General features: G+C 33.9%; 3 protein-coding genes across 3 annotated transcripts; all 3 read right to left on the minus strand.

Moving 5' to 3' along the window:
- Nucleotides 1–69: 69 nt before the first annotated feature.
- LOC144559924 (FAD-dependent oxidoreductase family protein) lies at nucleotides 70–4350 on the minus strand. The gene is made up of 9 exons (XM_078309094.1): nucleotides 3990–4350; nucleotides 3710–3859; nucleotides 3259–3473; nucleotides 2368–2438; nucleotides 1699–1858; nucleotides 1001–1187; nucleotides 759–914; nucleotides 548–636; nucleotides 70–374 (listed from the first exon to the last, which is right to left on the minus strand). The coding sequence occupies exons 1-9, from the start codon at nucleotides 4279–4281 to the stop codon at nucleotides 270–272; spliced, it is 1425 nt and encodes a 474-aa protein (XP_078165220.1). The 5' UTR covers nucleotides 4282–4350; the 3' UTR covers nucleotides 70–269.
- Nucleotides 4351–10580: 6230 nt separating this feature from the next.
- Nucleotides 10581–17038, minus strand: LOC144559943 (putative E3 ubiquitin-protein ligase ARI8). The gene is made up of 15 exons (XM_078309112.1): nucleotides 16731–17038; nucleotides 16287–16408; nucleotides 16089–16191; nucleotides 15571–15661; nucleotides 15255–15427; nucleotides 14392–14496; nucleotides 14079–14167; nucleotides 13866–13973; nucleotides 13677–13767; nucleotides 13473–13562; nucleotides 13285–13332; nucleotides 12912–12983; nucleotides 12703–12802; nucleotides 11696–11837; nucleotides 10581–11061 (listed from the first exon to the last, which is right to left on the minus strand). Exons 1-15 carry the CDS (start codon nucleotides 16878–16880, stop codon nucleotides 10818–10820), a joined length of 1728 nt encoding a protein of 575 aa, XP_078165238.1. The 5' UTR covers nucleotides 16881–17038; the 3' UTR covers nucleotides 10581–10817.
- Nucleotides 17039–18758: 1720 nt separating this feature from the next.
- Nucleotides 18759–19355, minus strand: LOC144559931 (histone H3.2). The gene is made up of 2 exons (XM_078309101.1): nucleotides 18873–19355; nucleotides 18759–18838 (listed from the first exon to the last, which is right to left on the minus strand). Exon 1 carries the CDS (start codon nucleotides 19292–19294, stop codon nucleotides 18884–18886), a length of 411 nt encoding a protein of 136 aa, XP_078165227.1. The 5' UTR covers nucleotides 19295–19355; the 3' UTR covers nucleotides 18759–18838; nucleotides 18873–18883.
- Between the last annotated feature and the right edge of the window lie 1642 nt (nucleotides 19356–20997).

Here is a 20997-nt window from a genome sequence, read left to right on the forward strand (position 1 = left end):
CAATCTGCTCAAGGTTAAATGTTAATGGTGTATCAAAGTTTATAGATAAAAAGATAAGCGATATCAGCAACTAAATCAAATTTGAAGTTATGTAAACCTGAATTCGCAAAGTTCTTCTTTTAAAATTAATAGATCAAAAATTCTGCATTATTACTTATTGCAAGTACCAAACAAGAAGCCACTACCTAAAAACCTTACAGACACTAAAAGCTTATTATAGAAGGAAAAAAAAATACTGATATTCGTCACAATGAACATTAACAAATACATCATAAGTTAGAAGAAAATCGACCATGTATGGAGAAAGGCATGGGGTCCACATTTGTAGGGTTTCCTAGAATCATGTCAGACACCATTTCAGCAGTTGCCAGTGCCTGAATAGAGTAGCAAAGGTCAGAAAATATATTGTTGGTTTCAAAAGGTAAAGTTTCTCGAAATTTGATACAGTGCTGTTTGATTAGGACCTAAACCGAGCAATTGATATACTAATCTGACCAGTGAAGTACCCAAAAAAAAAAGAATAATAAATTGAAGTTCAATTTCATACCAAGCTAAGTCCACTTCCTTCGTGTCCAGCTGCCAGGAAAACATTTGGCATATCAGGAATGGGCCCAATTACTGGCTTACCATCAGGCACTGAGAACAAACAGGGAACAACATGCAACTTTGAAAGATGTACATTTCGAAAAATACACTAGTAAAAAGAGTATGTACATTTGATAAATAGAGAAACAAGAACAGAGATAGTTCATGCTTACAATAAGGCCGGTGACCTATTCTGACTTGTTGGTTCAAGCTAGAATCAAGAGATACTGATTTTAAATTTGGAAAGAACTCCCCAGCTCGGTTCCATATACACTCAACAATAGATTCGTCTATTTCTGTAGAAAATCCACAGAACTGACGGCTACTCCCTGAAATAACAAATTACATTAGTTCAATCATGCAACCGACAAAAATAGACATGTTTACAAAGATGATAAAAGAAAGAAACATTTACCTAGAACAAGATTACCCATAACGTCTTGTGTGGCCGTCATAGAAATCGATAACTCCTGATCACTTTCGGATGCCTCAAAATTTATATCACTTTGAATGGTAGTAGTTTGATGGCCTATATATCCGACCTCCATCAAACCATGATTTAGTCTGATATTTCTGAAATTTTCCAATACAAGGAGATGACCCTGAAATATCAATCAAGCGAACCACTTTAGGTTCTATTAGTTAGGCATGAATTGAAGAAGGTTGTGTAGTAGAAACCTTACTACATCCTCACCATAATGCTTGTTATTATTTTTCTCTTTTTTGGATCTTTTCTTGAGATTATTTTTGGGTATATTTTGGGCCTTTTTATTTTTCAGGTGGATAGCATTTTTCACTTATGTTGTAACACTATACTTACCATGTAAACAACTCAAAAAAAAAAAAAAGGAAAATTATTCAGTACAAGATTAATCAGCATGGATCTGGTACCCAGCTGGTACATGCCAGTACTGGACCCCACGAGATGCAGTAACCAATCAACATGGTAATGCTCGAACAAACCTAATAGTGAGGGAAGGAGCCATCCAATCTGCATCAAGATTCGCACAGACAACTTCAAGATTTGTGCGGATCAAGTGAGCACGAATCTTGATGCTGATCAGACGGCTCCGACTGGTACAGTAGAGAGAAGTATTATCCATAGAAAAAAACCTTTCTGGGCCTGACAGGAAGCTGAAGCGCACTATTTGGTTTTACCAGGTTTTGCAGTAGAGAACCGGTCCAAGCACCAGTGGCCACCACAACAGCCTTCCTTGCATACAAGGTGTGATTACTAGTTTGAACTGCTTCAACAGCTCCATTTTTATCTGATCTAAATATAACATGAACAAAGTAGTGGTAAAATACTTTTAGAATATCCTGTGGAATCAAGAAAACAGTAACTATTCTTGAGAAATGGGTTTAAACAGCTGCAGTTGTCTTTTGCTCTTCTGACATAATTAAAAAAGCCCCTTTGAAATTGTCAATAATATCCAAAAGTGGTAAACTGTTTATAGTATCCCTTACAATTGAAATAAGCTTCCAGTAATACGCCTAATATAACAGTACCAATCTATATAGAATAATAGAAACAAACTCATCTTTAAAAATTCAGATTGTTTTCTTGACAAATAGATGTGCAGAAAGAAGTAAAATAGGATATTTTCACAATTCAAAATAGGAATGAGTGGTAATAAATTGGTCATCTCATGCCTATTCAACAGTTGGGACAACAAAATTTTAATAATCCAGGTGACAAAGCAAGGAGAAAGTAATTATTTTAAACCTTCATTATATCAAAAGATTAACAAAATAATTGGTAAAATATTTCAAAAAACAGACCTTAATAGGCAAACTGCAGGATCATTGAAGAACTCAGCGTATCTTCCTTCTAAGCAGTAAGTGTTGTTAATCTACTACACAGATCATGTAATATAAAGTTATGAATCAAAAGTTTGTATACATCATAAGCCAACTTATATATTCCATACAGAACAATATGGTAACAACTCGACCAGATGAGAAAAAGTGATGCTGATTGAGTTTCCTTAAGGGAAAATTGCTCTTTCTCAATTTGGTCGGTCTCTAAATGCAGCCAAATTTTGCCCAAAAAATGCAAGATAAGGATCAATTGGACAATGTAGCATAATTACACAGATTATTACATGTAAGCTTAATTCACAATTAAAGGTTGTTTGAAGCAAACTATGGCTTAGTTATATGAGTGAGGCAATGGTACTGCATATTACACAACGGCTTGCGCTATGAATTCATATCTCTGTTTTTGAAGTCCAAACAGTCGATCTGAACTGTCGACATTCTCTTCATATTAAAATGCACATGCAGACCGAATTTTATATTTTTTAGAATATTTTTCCTATTTTTTAAGCTAGGTAGAAAATCACTTAATTTGAAAATTCTGGACCACATCCAAATCAGTGATTTTCTACCTATCTAAAAAAATAGTAAACAAATTTTGAAAAATGTAAAATTCTATAAGTAAATTTTCATATAGAGATCATGTTTAATGATTCGGATCGACTATTTAAACTTTGAAAATAGAGATATAGATCCATAGCACAGATCGGTCCGTAATATGCATATTACCATATCCTCACTCTAGTTATATTGTTGAATGTGACAAATAAAGGTACAAACAATTATACAAATACTGACAAGTCTCAAATTTCACCCACTAAATTATCAATCTTACATTTGAACGAGATACAGCACCTTTTCAATGAAGGAAACGGTCTTGTATGCATCCAGCTGGCAGTCATCCGGTACGAGCGCAGCCCCACCTTCTGTACCAACTTCAAGTTCTGGTTCCTCCAAATGAAGTACATTTGAATTAAGGTATTTCGCCCTTAAACCGGCTTCAGAAAGAACCTTCACCCTTTCTTGTAGCATTGCTTGTTCTTCTCTGCTTCTACCAATCAATAAGCTTCCTTAATATAACAATACAGAAGGTCAGATAGGTGTCACTATTTTTCAAATTTGCATATATACCACTCAAAAACTATAAAATTACCATACTTCCCCTCCAAATTCTATGATTACGTATTTATCATCCTAATTTCTAATAATTCGCATATTTACCCACTCAAAACCAATCTTTTATGATACGTTTTTGAGTGGTACACATGAAAAAAAATAAGAATTTTTTTATTTTTCTAGTAAGTACCTGTTTTTTTCCAGCCCAAAATTTCTGCTGGATCATAACCCTCTCTCTCAACATCAGCAGCCAGCCCCTCCCACAAATCCTTGCTCCTCACCGCTAGGTTCCACGTGTCAGTGTCAGGCGTCTTATGTGCCATCCATATATATCCTTGACCTGATTTCATGACAGTTAATCCATCATAACCCAATCAATAGAGATATATATATATATATATATATATATATATATATATAGAGAGAGAGAGAGAGAGAGAGAGAGAGAGAGAGAGAGGGCAGAGACAAACCAGCTCCAGTGGCGCCGGAGCATGGGACCCGGGCGTCGGTGACAGCAACAGAGAGATCGGAGTTGAGAAGAAGGTGACGAGCGATAGTGAGACCGATTATTCCCGCTCCAACTACAACCACGTCATGATCCGATCGGTGCAAAGCGAGGGGGGAGAACGACCTGCTCCGCTTCCGCCTGATCTGGATAGTGGGAGAACGAACGGAGGAGGAGATTGAACGGGGAGGTCGAAGAGGGTTGAGGAAGAGACGGGATTGAAGAGAAGAGGTGGTAGAGAAAGAGAAGGATTCCATGGCACCTTAGAAAGTGCTGCTCTCGGCTTTTCAGCGAGAGTGACGCCTAGTTGTCGGATAAAGATTTTAACAGAATAGTTTTCGCTTCCTGGAGCGCACGAGCATATGCAGCGCTGTTTAATTCTATAATTCTTGAGCTGTATGAAGCCAAAACTGCTCTGTTAAAATCTTTACCCGAGTTGTCTCCGATCAAGGTTCAATTGAATATTCAAAAAGGTTTTCGCTTTAAATATGTCACACGAGTAAATAATATAGGTCAATTTAAATAATTTATTTTCAAGATATTTTCACATGTGGGTTGAAAACGGAGCAGATAGTGGTAAAACCCAGTGTTATTCATCAGATGCATGAGGATTGTCAAACCATTAATCGAAAATAAATAGTAGTGTTGTAAAAAACATCCGTTTAAGTCAATTAATCGGTCGATTAGTCGTTGGTGGTGACTAAACTGTCGTGGATTTTTCTGACTAACCGGACGATTATTTCTGTATATGACCAATTATTCCCGATTAATTGCTTGGCGATACCTTATTCCTTCGACGACCGCATACAGTTATTTACAACACTAATAAATAGAATAATCAACTAATTAGTTGGAAAAAATTATAACAGTTTGATAGTAATGGATCTGAATTTATCTCTCTATACGGGGAATTCAGATACAGTACAGTACTACTGTGTAGAATGAAAATAGCATCTGAGGAATTGAGTAGGCAATCAATAGAAGTATTGGTGCTTCTTCTGCTGTGTTGGTTTTGAGCGGCAGAGAATCTGTTACTACATTTAATTTTAATCCGGTAGAAGTCTGTAGTTTTGTACTAGTAATAGTAAATTATTGAGTTGATTACAATTATAAAATATCAAATAAGTTTCTAATTAATTAATTTTGACCGTACACATTTTCAATGATTTTTTTTTTTTTGGAAAACTAGATCTGACATTTAACTCCTCTCCGATATATGGATCTCATTTTACGGTTTGAAATTAAATCTCATCATTTTAGAATTCAAGGCAATGTTATTAGACTTTTAGATTCGTGCCAAGTTAAAAGGAACGGTCTGAATCCATTAATTGTTAATTGTAAACAAGAGAGGAACTAGAAAATTTATATAAAAAGGACTGAAAACTAAAAATATATAATTATTAATTTGTAATTAGTGAAATTTGAACATAAGACCTTTCAATTATAAAATAGAGCCTTAATCACTAGATGACAAAAATACATCTAATATTTCATGAGAGGACCTGAACTATATAAAAATTTAAAATAAAAAATTAAATTAAATTTCAACTTAAGTGTTTAAAAATTTCAAAATGGCTGAAGACCACTGGACTGTGTGTAAATCTATCTGTGCTTGTAAAAGATTCTCTTTTCAGGTAATGGAGGGAAACAGCTTAGGTCCGATGGCTATCGGACTCAAAGTGGTTCCAACGGGTTCTCTCACCGTCGAATCTGCTTTAAGATTCACGTCCGCAATTTCGCGTCTGCTTTAAAATCCATACACATGAATTCTAAAGCAAATCCAATGATAAGACAACTCGTTAGAACCACTTTAGATTCAATGGTCATCGGACCTAAGCTGATTCCGTAATGGAGAGCTAGGTATGTGAATTCCCAAGCCGTGAAGCCGGGTCTACCAAGGAATTATTCTAGAAATAATCGTAACATGACATCATGTGCCGTTGGATACAATCGTTGCAATGCTTCTACCAACAACATTTCTGCCCATGGTCCGTCAAAGATAAAAGCCCGACTAGTACTGTTTACATTGGCCCTGTATCAAGTATCAACTAGCAAAGAGAAGTAAGAGGACGGTTTCAATGCATTATCCTTTTCATACCTTATTATACCTCATATTTTATATTTTTATTTTTAAAATTAAAATTGTCGATCCGAATCGTTCAACATAATATTTATACTAAAATATACATGGAGATGAAATTTTATATTTTTTGGAATTTTTTTACTATTTTTTAAAATAGATACAAAATCATTGGTTTTGAACCGTTCAAAAAACAGTGATTTTCTATCCATCTTAAAAAATAGTAAAAAAATTTCAAAAATTATAAAATTTCATCCCTAATCATATTTTGGTATATATATCATGTTGAACGGTTCGGATTGATGATTTAGATTTTAAAAACGAAGATATAAAATATGATGCATGATGAGGTATGAAAGACATGAGACATTAGAATCCTCCTCAAGAAGTAAACCCTTGCTTTAATGAAAACAGTAGCATGCAATGCTTAACTCAGACTATTTTCGTAAATAAAGATATGCTGTTGTCAAATAAACAGGATACTGTCAAACAATTAATAAAAAATAATCAGAAATAATCGGCCAATAGTCGGAAATATTACAAGAAATATACACTTTGCATAGAAAAATAGATATTTCTTTTCTCAAAGAAATGCGTTGCTCAATATCTGTTAAAGCTGGTGTTTGGTTGTGGCATAAATTATTCATGTTTGATTTGGTTGAGATTTTAATTTTATGACTTAAGTTATTTTTTATTTGATACGAGTTTGATGGTTTAAGACATGACATTGTTTGGATTTTGGATCAATTGCCTAAATAAAATGACATTATACGAGTTCGATGGTTTAATACATTGACACACGGAAAGACCAATTGTTCAAATAGAAATGAATTTGATTTTGGATTTCAGATTTTTAAAATTTACATTCAAACTATTTAACTTTATTATATTATTATAATTTATAGAGGAGACTTATACATGTAAAAGAAACAAATTAGTATGGTTTCTATATACTTAATTAGTAATAATAAAAAAATCAAATCTAGGGGTGGTAGCACCAGCCACAACTATAATCCAGAAGCGTATCCTCTACAGAGTCAATCCCTGCGAAGTTGTGCGAAGCTTTTAATCTGGTATGTTCGTTTTGGATCGGACGGATCATATCAGATCTTGTCCAATTTAAAATATATATATATATTCTCAAAATTTGCAAAATCTGATATGGTCCGTCTGATTCGAAACGAACGGACCAGATTAAAAACTCCGCACAGCTCCGCAGAGGATACGCTTCCACTGTGATCCGCCTGGCCCAATATCATTTGAATAACTAAGAACTTGGGTTCCGATAACCGGATGCTTTTATCCCTCCTCTTTCAGTAAGGAATGGCTTATTGGAAGTAGAAAAAGCTTTCACAGATGCTAGGCTCAATTTCTCATCCCTTGTGTACCGACAAGTCCAGTAATTTTCTTTAGAAAGACCAAAAGCGAAAACTACCGTCTTTCTTCATAATTCTGTATTTTTCTGTTTTTTGATTTTGGAAGTAGTCTATGAATTTTGACCTGAAATTTCACACAAATTTTAAACGACCACTCCTTTCAGCTCCATGCCACTCAGAACTATGCCAATACCAGACTTCGTAGGTAAAAATTTCAAACTTGGGAATGTTTTTGTTCACATGATTTGTTTTCATTCCAGGTTTAATTTCTCAATGAAACATCTTAATTCTCAGTTAGAAATTTATCTATGTTTTGCTTTATGTTTGGTTTATGCATGTGTAGGGGTTTGTGAAAATTGTTATCTTATCAACCATAACTATAGGTATTCATTCTACTTCAATAAAATAAAATAAAATAAAAGAAAAAGAAACTGGGAATTGGTGTTATATATGTCATGACCTATAGCACTCTTACAGATGGGTTGTGTAAGAAATGTGAAATTTGAGGAGGCAATGGATTTCTCTCTCTTTTTCACTCAGAAGCTATCTAATCACGAAATTCTATTAATTGAAAGCTATTAGATTCCACAAAACAAATAAATTGAGGATGGACATCATATTGTAGTTATGAAAGGTTTTGCCCCCTCTGGAAATTTTTTTAATAATATTGTAATGTGTAATAGGGATCTTACTAGACATCATATTGTAATAGGGATCCCTGAAATAAGATACCAGCAAGATCCCTCTGGAAATTTTTTTGTCCCCTCTGGATGTTTGATTTGTAATTCGGGTTAAATTTAGAGTTAAAATTAAAATAATTTTTTTGAATTATGATTGGTAATATTAATTATAAGTTATAAGATCAGAAATTATAAGTCAGGGTATTGGAAAATATAAGTCAAAACATTATTTTTTTATCGAGTACCCAATTAGTTAATGGATTTAAATCCGATAAGCTATTTAAATCCAATTCGATATTTTTTTGTCCCCGGATGAAAATCCTGGGTCCGCCCCTGCCTCCTGAAGCATTTCACGAAATGCGTAGTAATGAATGGGGTCAGAATCACGGAGTGTTAATGGGGCAAGCTTAGATAAAGCTTCCATGCTAAAGAAATGCATTAACAATTAGAACCTGATAACAAAATCAAAACAATTAGAAACCTTGTAACAAATATCAGGTTTCAGGAAACACATAAAACTCTGACCTCAGGTACATGTTGAGTAGGAACACTATATTGAAACTAATTTTATTACTCTCTCAAGATATTCTTATAACTCTACTACTTAATAATCTAACCTCCAAGATTACACCCTCTACTACTTATATTATCTTACACCTCCAAACTACTACAACACTCTACTACTTGTATGATCCAAGATTGCTTTCTTGCTTGGATGGTGAAAATGAGGAGCAAGACACCATATTTATACTTGTTTCATGAGAGCCAAAGAAACATCTAGACCTAAGATATTTTTGGGCTCTTCTAGATTTTCCTACATCTTACACTACAAGATATTTTCTTTAGTAGTTTCTAGATCAATCTTGTAATTATCTAATTGGACTTGGGCCTCTTTGGTGCTGACTAATATTCTTGATTTAATTACTAAATTGGGCTTGGCCTTTTAGTTCGGTGCTGAATTTCAACAGTACATGTTGAAAATCAAAACTATAGGTACCAGGGAATGTTAAAAATAATTGCTACAATGGTGCACTGAATACCGTTGAAATAAAGTTTTAGTATAACAACAGTGAGTCAACGATACTATGCATAGCATGGATTTGTCCGTATTACGGATTAATATTTTCATTTTAAAAATCCTAATGATTGATCTAACAGTAAACAAGGGGTTGCCACTGTTCATTGCTACAGAGACACCAATTGAACCAATTGAACGGGAACTGATACTCTTGTTTAGGTACCAGTAACGATAGGGCTATTTTATTTTATCTCTGGATCTTTGCAATGTGTAATAGGGATCTTGCTGTACTTATCCACAGGCTTTGAAATAAAAAAATAAAAAAGCTTCAGACAAAGAGTACGTCCAGTCTGAAGGCCTTCAGACATGCTCCGAACCCGTTTTAACAATACCCAATAAGACAATAATTAGTGGAAAAATATCACGACAGAGCTAGCTCTGGTCTGGAACCGGTTAGAACGACATAATGTATTTTGTTTGGTTCGGTCTAAAACCGGTTAGAACGAACCAAACAAAATTTTTAAATCCATCTTAAAAAAAAAAAAAAAAAAAAAAAAAATTAACAAAAAAAAATATATTTATTTTTATGATTAATCTTCTTATTTTGATTCAACCGAACAAACTTAAAATTTAGTTCGGTTTTATTTCGATTGATAAATTTGTTCGGTTAGCTCGGTTGTATTTTTTTAAAAACGAATATAAGTTTTACCTGTTTTGTTTTGGTTTTAACCGAACTCAAATGTTACGTTCACCAATTACTTTTATTTACTACATGACATCATAGCAATAAATGCATAAATTTTGATCCTCCCCTGTTAATTAGCATTTCTTACGAAATGTATAAATGAAATGAATATATGGGACCTGCTTGTCAGTTGGGGATCTGGAGTCGAGCATTTTTAGCTGCTATACTATTGTTCGGCTTCGGGTTCTTTTACGGGCTCAGGTTTGCATTGTTAGAGAAAAATTAATCACGTTATTATCGATCACATCACATCATGTAAGATGTCTCACGTAACATTTTACATGACTAATTTTTTTAATATTATTTTTTAACTATAATTATTAAGTAATAGTTTTTTTAAGTACATTTTGTTATTATTATTTTTTGAACTAACTTAAATTTGAAAACAATATAACTACAATCAGTCACATCAAGTAAAAATAAATTTCAAACACATGACATAACATAATGTGACCAAATTAGAGTATAATAATCACGTCATGTTTTTCCTTCTCTACTTGCAATGCACTTTGTTCTTAGCTCAATTTCATATTATTTTATATCAGACATGAAGAGAGAGGATGAATGAATGAAATGAAATTGGTTGGCAACACATCGAAGATTTTCATACAGGTTCGATAGGTAATTACAAGGAAAAAGAAACAAAAAATGCAACTAAAAAGAGCAAAAGTATCAAAATATATTATATAATATAAGCCCACATTACTTTGGAGTTAATAAACTAGTTTAGGAGCACAACTTCAACGGAAGATAGAAAGTAATATACTATTGCATTCTCTTAACCAACCAACAAAAATACTAGACAACAGCTGTTTACTGTTTACTGTTTTTATGTACATTGATATATCCAACCACAGCCATAAATTACAGCCCCACCCAACATGTCAACCCTTTTTATACCTGATGCTGACACATCTGGCATCTGTCAGATGAGGCAGGATTGGCATATGTGCAGCGATCACAAGACCAGTGATCCTCTACAGTTACACCGGCTGGAGTGGGGCGGCTCTTGTTCTTTCCACTTTTGCCTTTAGTGGGTTCGTTTTTGGAAGTGGAGGTCTGGCTACTGGAGCTGTTGACGTCTTCTAACCCAATTTCAAGTGCATGCACCAGGTTCTCAAAGTAGTTCTTTGTAACACTGTCGGGAAAGAGAAGCCATGATATTATAAATACATCAAATTTAGCGAACATTAATTATTTTGAAGTACTTGTTTTTTTTTACAGTATAATTATTTTTTACAGTGTTTTGAGATAAGATTGTGTGTAGGGTTGCTAACGGTAATTGGGTATGGATAAGATTTTTTTTTTTTGGTTAGCTAATCGGATACAAGCAATGGTAAAGACTACTTCGTACCTATTACCCTATACGGTAACTATTAAAAGTAAAAATTATAAAACTATATATATAGATATGTTTATGTGGGAATGATGCATGTTATGATATAGTTTTATTCATGGCTCATATATTTGATAAGTACCATATTTGATAAAACTATTCAATGGCACCCTTTTATCCGTTTACCTAATAAGTACCATATTTGATAAGACACATACAGGTAAGTTTTTTTTTTCCGTTAGCTAATCAGGTAAGGATATGAAAATGCTTCCACCCAACCCGTTTCATACCCCTTGACACCCTTAGTTGTGTGTCACTGAGATTTCCTTCAAAGACAGCACCAGGGATGCAAAACTGGAGAATTAGGTTTTATTTTTTTTATCTTACATTACGAATGATTTCTTTTACTGACATTGGGAAAGGATTGTAGCAATACCTTGTGAGACCGCAGAGCTTAACTCGATATTGGCTGAAATTTTCATAGATGGGGGTGTCAGAGGGCTTCTCCATACTGAAATAATCCTGCAGCTCCTTCTCTACACACTGATGCAGCCTCTCTAAACCCGCCTCTGCCTCGCCTGAACCAAAGATAATGTAAATATCACTGACTTGTGCTTTTCAGTTTATCTATGTGTCTGCTTGGATTATTATTTTTTTTATTGTTTACTTATTGTTTTATTATTACTATCACTTTCACTTTCACTTTTATTTTTATTACTTATCTTTATTGTTTGATTGTGATTGGGTTTCATTTCTAGCCTACCCCAACTCGTTTGGGACTAAAGGCTTTGTTGTTGTTGTTGTTGTTGTTGTTGTTGTTGTTTACTTGTTGTTTTACTTGTGTAGTTGTGTTACCTTTGAAATTCAGATCCTATGGCTGTATGCTAATAAGGGTGTTCATTGGGTCTGGTTAATTTGGTTTTCAACCAAACCAAAAAAGTTTGGATTAAATGGTTCGGTTCAATATTTGAATTACTTCGGTTATGTATATTTGGTTCAGTTTAGATTTTTCAAAACCAAAAAGACCGAACCGACTGAACTCTACATGGTTTGGTTTTTTATATATAATTCTTATTTATTTCTATGATTATTAAATGTATTTGTGTGTATTGAGTTTTGACCTTCTCAAATTTAATCTCTCATATTTCTGTTCAACCAAAAAAAACGAAATTAACTTTGGTTATTTTGGTTCAGTTGTTATTCGGTTGACAAGTTCAATTTGGTTGGTTCAGTTATATTTTCCAAAACCAAATAAAATTTTGGTTTGACTATTTCAATTTGGTTTTAACCGATGTACCGAACCAACCCAGTGAACATCCCTACTGATAAGCAGATGCTACTTGTACCAGACTAAGCATAACAGTACTGAGTAATAACATACGGAGCATATTATAATAGGTGGTGGTACTGAAATAAATTATTTATCTGCAACAGAAAGTATACCTTGAAGATACTCAAATAACTGTTTCTTAGCTGTTTCTTTATCAGGAATATAAAATCCGTATGCATAAGTCCATCTTAGCAGCCTCCTACAATCCACAATCTGTCCAACAAGTGCAAAATCATAAAAAAGGTGCAAATAAAAAATTTATCTTCTACAAATAAAAAATTATGTGTTTTCAAATAAAAAAAGGTAGTGTGTATTAAAAAACCTGTTGCCAAGCATCAATTATGAATCTGAGTTGAGTCTCTGGTTCTCTAATTATCTCACTCAACTTCTGAATCTATAAAAAGCAACCACATTGAAAGAATACATAGTAAACATCACCAAACAAATTATGCAATTCATATACAGAACTAATATCTGAAACACAATATTACAACCACCACCACCAAGCCTTTAGTCCCAAACAAGTTTGGGTAGGCTAGAAATGAAACCCAATCGGAGTCACAATCAGATTGGGTTAATTTCCATAAGGAGGCTGTTTTTCCTTTATCCGAAACGCAATATTATTCAGTAAAATGAACAGTTTATTACTGCCAAATTGCAATATCCATAGACAGATAGATAACCAAAAAATCTACCTTTTCTGTTTCCATAGAGTGCAGATCTGCAATAGCCTTCTGCCTCGACTGTGTAAAAGGAGAAAGAAAAGCAGAACGTCAATTGGGATCTTTTAATAATCTATTCTATAAATACCAGAAATTATTGAATGAGTAATTTTGACTGTAAGTATACATTCTATGACTAAATCCTTAATTAAGAAACGTACCGACTGATTTGAGGCCCAGCGCTCATAATAATGCATGTATCTTTCAAGGGAGTTCTTGGCCATCTCTCTCCTTTTCTCAGTCTCATCGTACTGCAGAAGGCAAAAAATACAATTACACACCATGTTCACATCTAGAAATTAAATGTAAAATCAACAATAAAAAAAAAATAACTGTTTTCATTTTTCTTTTCATTGAATTTGTACCACTCCTTCCTTCTTGGCTCTCTCATAGCTGTTGCAGGAATAAAATCCACCAGTTCTCTCTCCATGAGACTGCCATGAACCAAGACACAACCTATTAAGGCAAACATTTGCTCTGTTATTACTTTCCAAAGAAGAACTTGCACACAGTCAAACCTCCAAGTTTCAGAAATTAAAAAATCAAATTTGTACCAGCAAAACTCAAATCTACAAGGAGAGGAACAGGTCATGTGCATGCATCCCTGGTTCTTCTCTATTGGTCTTTTGCACTTTGGGCAGGGCTTTGAGTTTGCCAAAATCCTAAACATCATATAACAAAGATTAACTATTAGTAAGTATTGAGAAACTTGTTAACAGTAAAACAGGAGCGTGAATTAAAAAGGGAATAATAAAGAAGAGACTCACCAATTCATGTTCTCGGACTCAGCACTGTTCTTAATCAACCACTTAGTGACAGTTTCACAATCCACAGGACGATGTGCCTCCTCAGTACACTGTAAAATTATAATGGAAAACAGAGTGACCATTTTAGCCTTAAAATAAACAAATTTATGGCACTTCCCTACCAGTACATTTGTTTCATTAATGGATAACATGGTGACTAATTGACCCTCAAAAGTCAAGTGCTGATAAGAAAACTCTTATAACCGTTAATCTTTTGCTATGTCAGGGTTGATACTGTTAAAGTGTTACTAATACTGGGTGTCATAATACTTACATTCCAACAAAACCAATGAGCGCAGTTGCACAAGACATCATTGTTACTGTCAGCAAGAAAAAACTCCACTGCATACTCACACCCAGGTCCGGGGCACCATTTTATCTAACACGAGGAAAAAAATATAAAGATACTTGTAAAGATCAAGTGTAAACAAGTCAAAAAGCCTGAATAACATTTCAGTTGAATAAAATTGCATATTTCATTAAACATTAATCAGTTCAGTATTTTTCATGGCCAAATCAGTAAACATGATAACTAAATAAACTGAGCACGAGTATTCACTTTACCTGTATACGACTGCATTATCTAAGTCAATATCAAGAACATGAGATTTCATTCTTCAAAAATAACCAAACTAAACCAATCTCACATCCTAGGAAAATTGCTTCTTGTAATTAGGGGTGTTCATTGGTCCGGTTTAATCAGTTATAAACCGAACCGAAATAGTTTGGATTAAACAGTTCGGTTTATTTTTTGAAACCGACTTAACTGTTCGATTCAGTTTAGAATTTTTAAAACCAGTTAGACCGAACCAACCAGAATTTTTTAAACCCATCCCCCGTCTGAACCAAACAGTTAAAAAAATTCAAAAAGCAATACATAATGCATATTGCTTGGATTGGTTTAAAACCAGTTAGACTGAACTAAACAAAAATTTTAAATCCATCTTAAAATAATTCAAATTATTATCAAACAAATGTTTATTTTTATGATTAATCTTCTTATTTCGGTTGATAAGTTTATTTCAGTTGGTTCAGTTGTATTTTTGAAAACCGAATAAAATTTTGGTTTGCCTATTTTATTTTGGTTTTAACCAAACCGAACCAATGAACACCCCTACTTGTAATTGTACAGTGTACCTTTCTATTGTCTTCAACATATGATCGATATAAAAATCTAGAATACTTCTCAACATCTTCACTCGAGGCTACTTTTTTTATCATGTCATGATCTATAGCAACATTGCAAGAAGGTTCAGGGCACCGCAATCCCAAGCAAATGGGTCCATCCTTTATAGATGCAACAATATAACCTGCCACCAAAAACATATCTCTGTCTTATGAAACATATCCCAAGCAAGAGGCTGCTCAACACTATCCATTCCAGCATATCTCTGTCTATTGCAAGTCTAGCATATATTGGAAATGCCAAAAAAAATAACACAGAAAAAAAAACCTTTCCAGCATTCTATGCAGTAGGGGTGACCACAAGCAGCAGCACGCATGTCACTAGAAGGTAATGCATCGAAACATATTCCACATTTTAGCTGCCGCCAAAAGAAAGCCATAAGAACCACATATGCATAGATAAAGGAGGAATTTCATGTACACCCCACAAAAACCTCAAAACTAAGTATTTCCCCCTCTAAAATTAACATTATTATATTTAGCCTTCTAAATTTAAAAAACTCACAAAATTACCCAATTTATTGGCTTTTCTATTATAACTCATTCTAAATTTTTAATGTACCTGTTTTATCCTTTATTAAAAAAATAAAAATATGTAATTTAGAAGGTAAATATAATATTATGAAATTTAGAGGGGGAAATACTTAATTTTGAGGTTTTTGAGGGGTATACATGAAATTGCCGTGAAAATAATTATAGTTGCAAGTCACCAGAAAGTAGCAACATTTTATATTTTTCATTTTGCTTTCATCAAAAAACAAATTTAACAGTATAGCAGATACTTACTTCCCCAGAATTGGGAATTTCAACTGGCTCTTCCAATAATCCGACTTCTTTCCGAACTGACTCCTCATTTGAAAACCATTCATCATGTACCTTAGTCACATTCCTAAATGCAATAAAAAAAAATTTACAACGTTGAAGTGCCTACGGCCTCCAAAAAACATTATTTCATTCTTAGTACATAGAGAAATATACACTGACCATTTATAGTGACGAAGAAGAATGCATGCAGCATCTCTAGAGATGAAGAGGATTCCAGAAACCTTAGAAATGTCTTCCTCTTGTCGTTGACGTATTTCCTCCTCTTTTAGTATATTATAGCTCTGCAACAACAAAATTCATTTATTAGACTATTTTCTATTCAAGAGCTGTTTGTATCATCATCTGTGAAAAATGCCCAACTTAACAGTAAGTAACTTTCTGAAAAATGCCCAACTTAGACTCAGAAACAGCCACCAGAAACTAAAAGTTTGATCAAGGGGTTCATGCTAACAAATAACCTAAACAAGCACAACATCAATCCAACACACTAAAATATTCAAGTATACTGAAGCAAAAATTAAACTATATTTAAAACCCTATATCAAACAACTCAATTTCATACCCTTCGTCTCATATAATCTTTAAAATTCGCAAACTTCATACCTGATCTCGCCTTGTCAGAAAACTTTGGGAATCGTCGCTTTCGTAATCCCCATCAATCTCATCGCTCGCGCATCCACCATCGCTGTACAGATCGTCATCATACATGAGCTCGGAATCGCTCGCGTCAAGCATGTCTTCGTCGGATTCCATCTCCTTTGATTGATTACCCGATCGATCGATTTAAACCGAATCTAGGGTTTTATCGCGTTGGTTGATAAGCTAGCGAAGTTAGAGGTACGAGAGATAGAGAGAGAGAGAAGGGAAGAAAAATGCGAAGGGTTTTCTCTTTTTCCTTCTCTCTTACAAAGATAAAAAGTACGAAATCATTTTATAAGTCTGTGACGAAGTATTTATAATTATAATGTAGCAAATCATGGAACTCCTAAATTAACCGACCCGCAACAAGGTCTGGATTACAAGGAGGAGATGGTCTTGGCTAGTGCTTTCATTTTCATACTACATTGATAGATGAATTGCTGTGGAGAAAATCGTGTGTGTGTATGTGCTTGCAATCCACTGAACCATATATAACAACCTGTAACATATTTTAACGTATAAAGGAAGGGAAGTGTAATTTTTTCCTTTTCTTAGAAGAATATAGTAGCTGGATCCGATCTTTAATGAACCGACTGTAAAACTGAGGTAATAATTTTAACAAGGTAAATTTCACTTCATACAGCGAATTAACCATATGCAGATTTTATGATTCTATGGTCCGTACGCTTCATAAAGCAAAAACTACTCTGTTCCAAACAGGGCACCTACTTTTGGTTTTCTCATTTGCCGCCTAGATATAGACCAGGTCTACCATTTAATTTGATCATCAACAAGGAGACGGTGTCTGGTATGGAGAATTCTTATTTTGTCGAATTTTTCTTTACACCGATTTCAACGTCTCTCATAATTAGCAATTAAAAGTTGCGCGCTAAACTAAAAAACAGGCTTAGAATAAAGGCTTAATTAAATAGGAAGTCGATTTATGTATAAATTTTTGGTTTTACTCTTAGTAGTTTCTCTTTTTTAGATAATTTATTTTGTTTTTAAATAAGTCATTGTATTATATGTATTTAACAGTTAATTTGAATACAGATATATTTCTCATAAATTTGGCTCTTTATATATCTTTAATTGCAGGTATACATTTTGACATAGCTATTTTTTATTTATACAGGACAAATATTATGTACCATGTTATTTTGAGCTTATTACAGTACTATATATGAATCAAAAATAATCCTCTCAAAATGTATACCTTAATTTTTACTCCCAAATTCCTAATTTTTATATTGTTATATATGTCAACGATATTTTAGGTTTTTGAAACTTTGAATTGATAAACAACAAATTAATTTGGTAAATTTTGAATTTATGAAAGTTCAGAAAAAATTTGGAAACAATTTGTAAAATTCATAAAATTCTGGTGACTATAATCACAACTAAACCAAAGTGCACTACAAAATCGGCCTACTTGAACCAGAGTTAGTGAATAATTAGTCAAAAACAATGATGGACACATGACCCACATCACAAATTTTATTATTATTATTATTATTATTATAAATTAAAAAGACGCTTCAAGGACCTAAACGCCATGATATTGTCGAAATAAAAACAGCATCATTCACACAACATTAATAAAGTATTCATTCTTTTCAACAGGCTTTTGACCAAATAAAACACTTTTTAAAACTTTGCAAACAATCTACAGATTATTAATCAATAATTTTATAAAAAAAAAATTTAATGCCTTCCAAATTCAAATTTTACATTTCAAATTTTTTAAATTTATAATCATCTGTTTAGCACGACTATTAAAGTAGCAGATTGACCCAGATTTTAATCAAACGGTTCAGATCTAAACTCAAATTTTGAGATACTTTAGGTAATGATAGGTTGTAGAATGCCAATACCACACTTTCTCTCAGGCATTTCATCGAACAAGAACCTTGCATTGAACAACTACCAGGAAATTGTTCTTAATAGTTAAATCTGAGCAAAATTAAATTCAGAAATGAACAGTAAACAAAATTAATGAAGATTTCCTTAATATTCAACACCAAACCACAAAATACAATCATGTTTTCCTTCAAACCATCTAACAACTAAACCTAAATGCCTTAGAAACCTACTTTTCAACCAAACAAACAACAAATCTAAGCTCTTTCACCACGAATCCTACGAGCAAGTTGTATATCCTTTGGCATGATTGTAACCCTCTTAGCATGAATTGCACACAGATTCGTGTCCTCAAACAACCCAACCAGATATGCCTCTGCTGCTTCTTGCAATGCAGCAACAGCAGAGCTCTGAAACCTCAAATCAGTTTTAAAATCCTGAGCGATCTCTCTTACCAGTCTCTGAAAAGGAAGCTTCCTGATCAACAGCTCAGTGCTTTTCTGGTACTTTCTGATCTCACGAAGCGCCACTGTGCCAGGCCTGAAGCGATGGGGCTTCTTGACACCACCAGTGGCTGGTGCTGACTTGCGGGCCGCCTTTGTGGCAAGTTGCTTGCGTGGCGCCTTGCCACCTGTCGACTTGCGAGCAGTTTGCTTTGTACGCGCCATGGTAAATTAGTAGAGAATTTGAATCTGAGGGTTTATGTTCTGGGAGAAGGTTTGATGGAGTGAAACTGGAATTGGGGGTTTATATAGAGGGAGGGAATTGGGAAAATTTCGGGGGGAGGTTTGGTTTTTCACTCGAAGAAGTTATGGAGCGTTGGATTGGGGTTAGAATGGACGGTGAGGATTGATTGGAGACGGAGGATTGGGATAGTGATCCGTGGACTAAAAAGGATCGGCGGGAACTTTTGGAGTGCGAAAAATTCAAGTGCGCCTGGGTTTTCGATCGCACGAATATTGATAAAGCAAAATTCAACTTTTCATCGCTACTACAGGCCGGCCTGGAAACAAATCTGCTGCGATCCGAATTTAATGAACATTACTCTGAAATTCCTGTTTTTTCAAATTCAGTTGATTTATTTTGAGATGCATGCATAGAAAAACTAGCTGTTTGGAGATGCGTGCACAGAAAAAGTTGAATGGTTAGATTTGAAAAGGCAGAGATTTCAGGGTACTGTTCATAAAATTCGAATCGCAGCAGATTTCATTCCGGCCTACAGCTACTTAAATTTACAAAATTATTCCCATCTTTTAGTGGCAAAGATTTTAACAATAGTTTTGGCTTCGTACAGTGCACATATTATACAATATTATAAAATCAAATACATATACATATGATTCGTACAACACACGTATTATACAATATTATAAAATCAAATACATATATATATGATTCGTACAGCGCACATATTATACAATATTATAAAATCAAATACATATACATATACATATACATATACATATGATTCATATGTTGCATGAAGTCAAAACTTCTCTGTTAAAATATGTATCTCCTAAGACTGTGCTTCAGACGGAGGAATGCAGTCACGCAGAGGAAAAGGAAAGGGAGAATCATTGTGCAGGGGTGAGCCTCATCTCATACAGTTTCACCTGCTCGAGTTGAGAAGAATCGGAGAAGAAGTGGAGGTGAGGGAAAAAAAATTAAACTCAACGTTGTGTTGATTTTTGACGACAATTGTCATCTCAATTTAGAATATAAAATTACTATGCGGAGGTGAGCCTCCTTCCGATCTCTCCCCTTCCCTTCCTTAATTAGAGGTTTCCTCCTCCGTTCTGAAAGACAGCCTAAAAGTATCCCGAATGACATTTCTCCCCCAAATTTTTATCAAAAAAATGAAACTCTATATTTAAGCGTTATTGTATGAGATCTGATTGGCACTGGAAATAATTTTTAACTATGTCATATTTTCTGTTCTAACTTAAATTCAAAAGAAAAACAACTCAAAAATTATGTTTCTATCCATTTGTTTTGAACTTTTAATCATTTGATATATAGCAATTTTATCCATTTATAATTCTTCAAACATGAGGGTTAAATTGAAAAGTTTGTATCTTTAATTATCTTCTTAAATTGCTTTCAAAAATTAACTACTTTCCTCTGCCTGTTCTCCTCTATTATATGTGCAAATTCTCTCCATTTGATCTCTCTTTAGTTTTTCATCCGAAAAAATTAAAAAGAAAACCTTTTTTTTTTCTTAATTTAATTTCCACGAAACATATAGACTTTTGATTGCCATGACATCAGATAGAAGCATGTTCGTATTCTGACTATTACTTTCTCATCCGAACTCCGATTGAGGTGATTTGAAATGTTTGAAAAAAAGACAACGAGAACTACAAATTTTATG

The sequence above is a fragment of the Carex rostrata genome, chromosome 1 (assembly GCF_964058835.1).
Source record: "Carex rostrata chromosome 1, lpCarRost1.2, whole genome shotgun sequence".
In the NCBI taxonomy this organism is placed as follows: Eukaryota; Viridiplantae; Streptophyta; class Magnoliopsida; order Poales; family Cyperaceae; genus Carex; species Carex rostrata.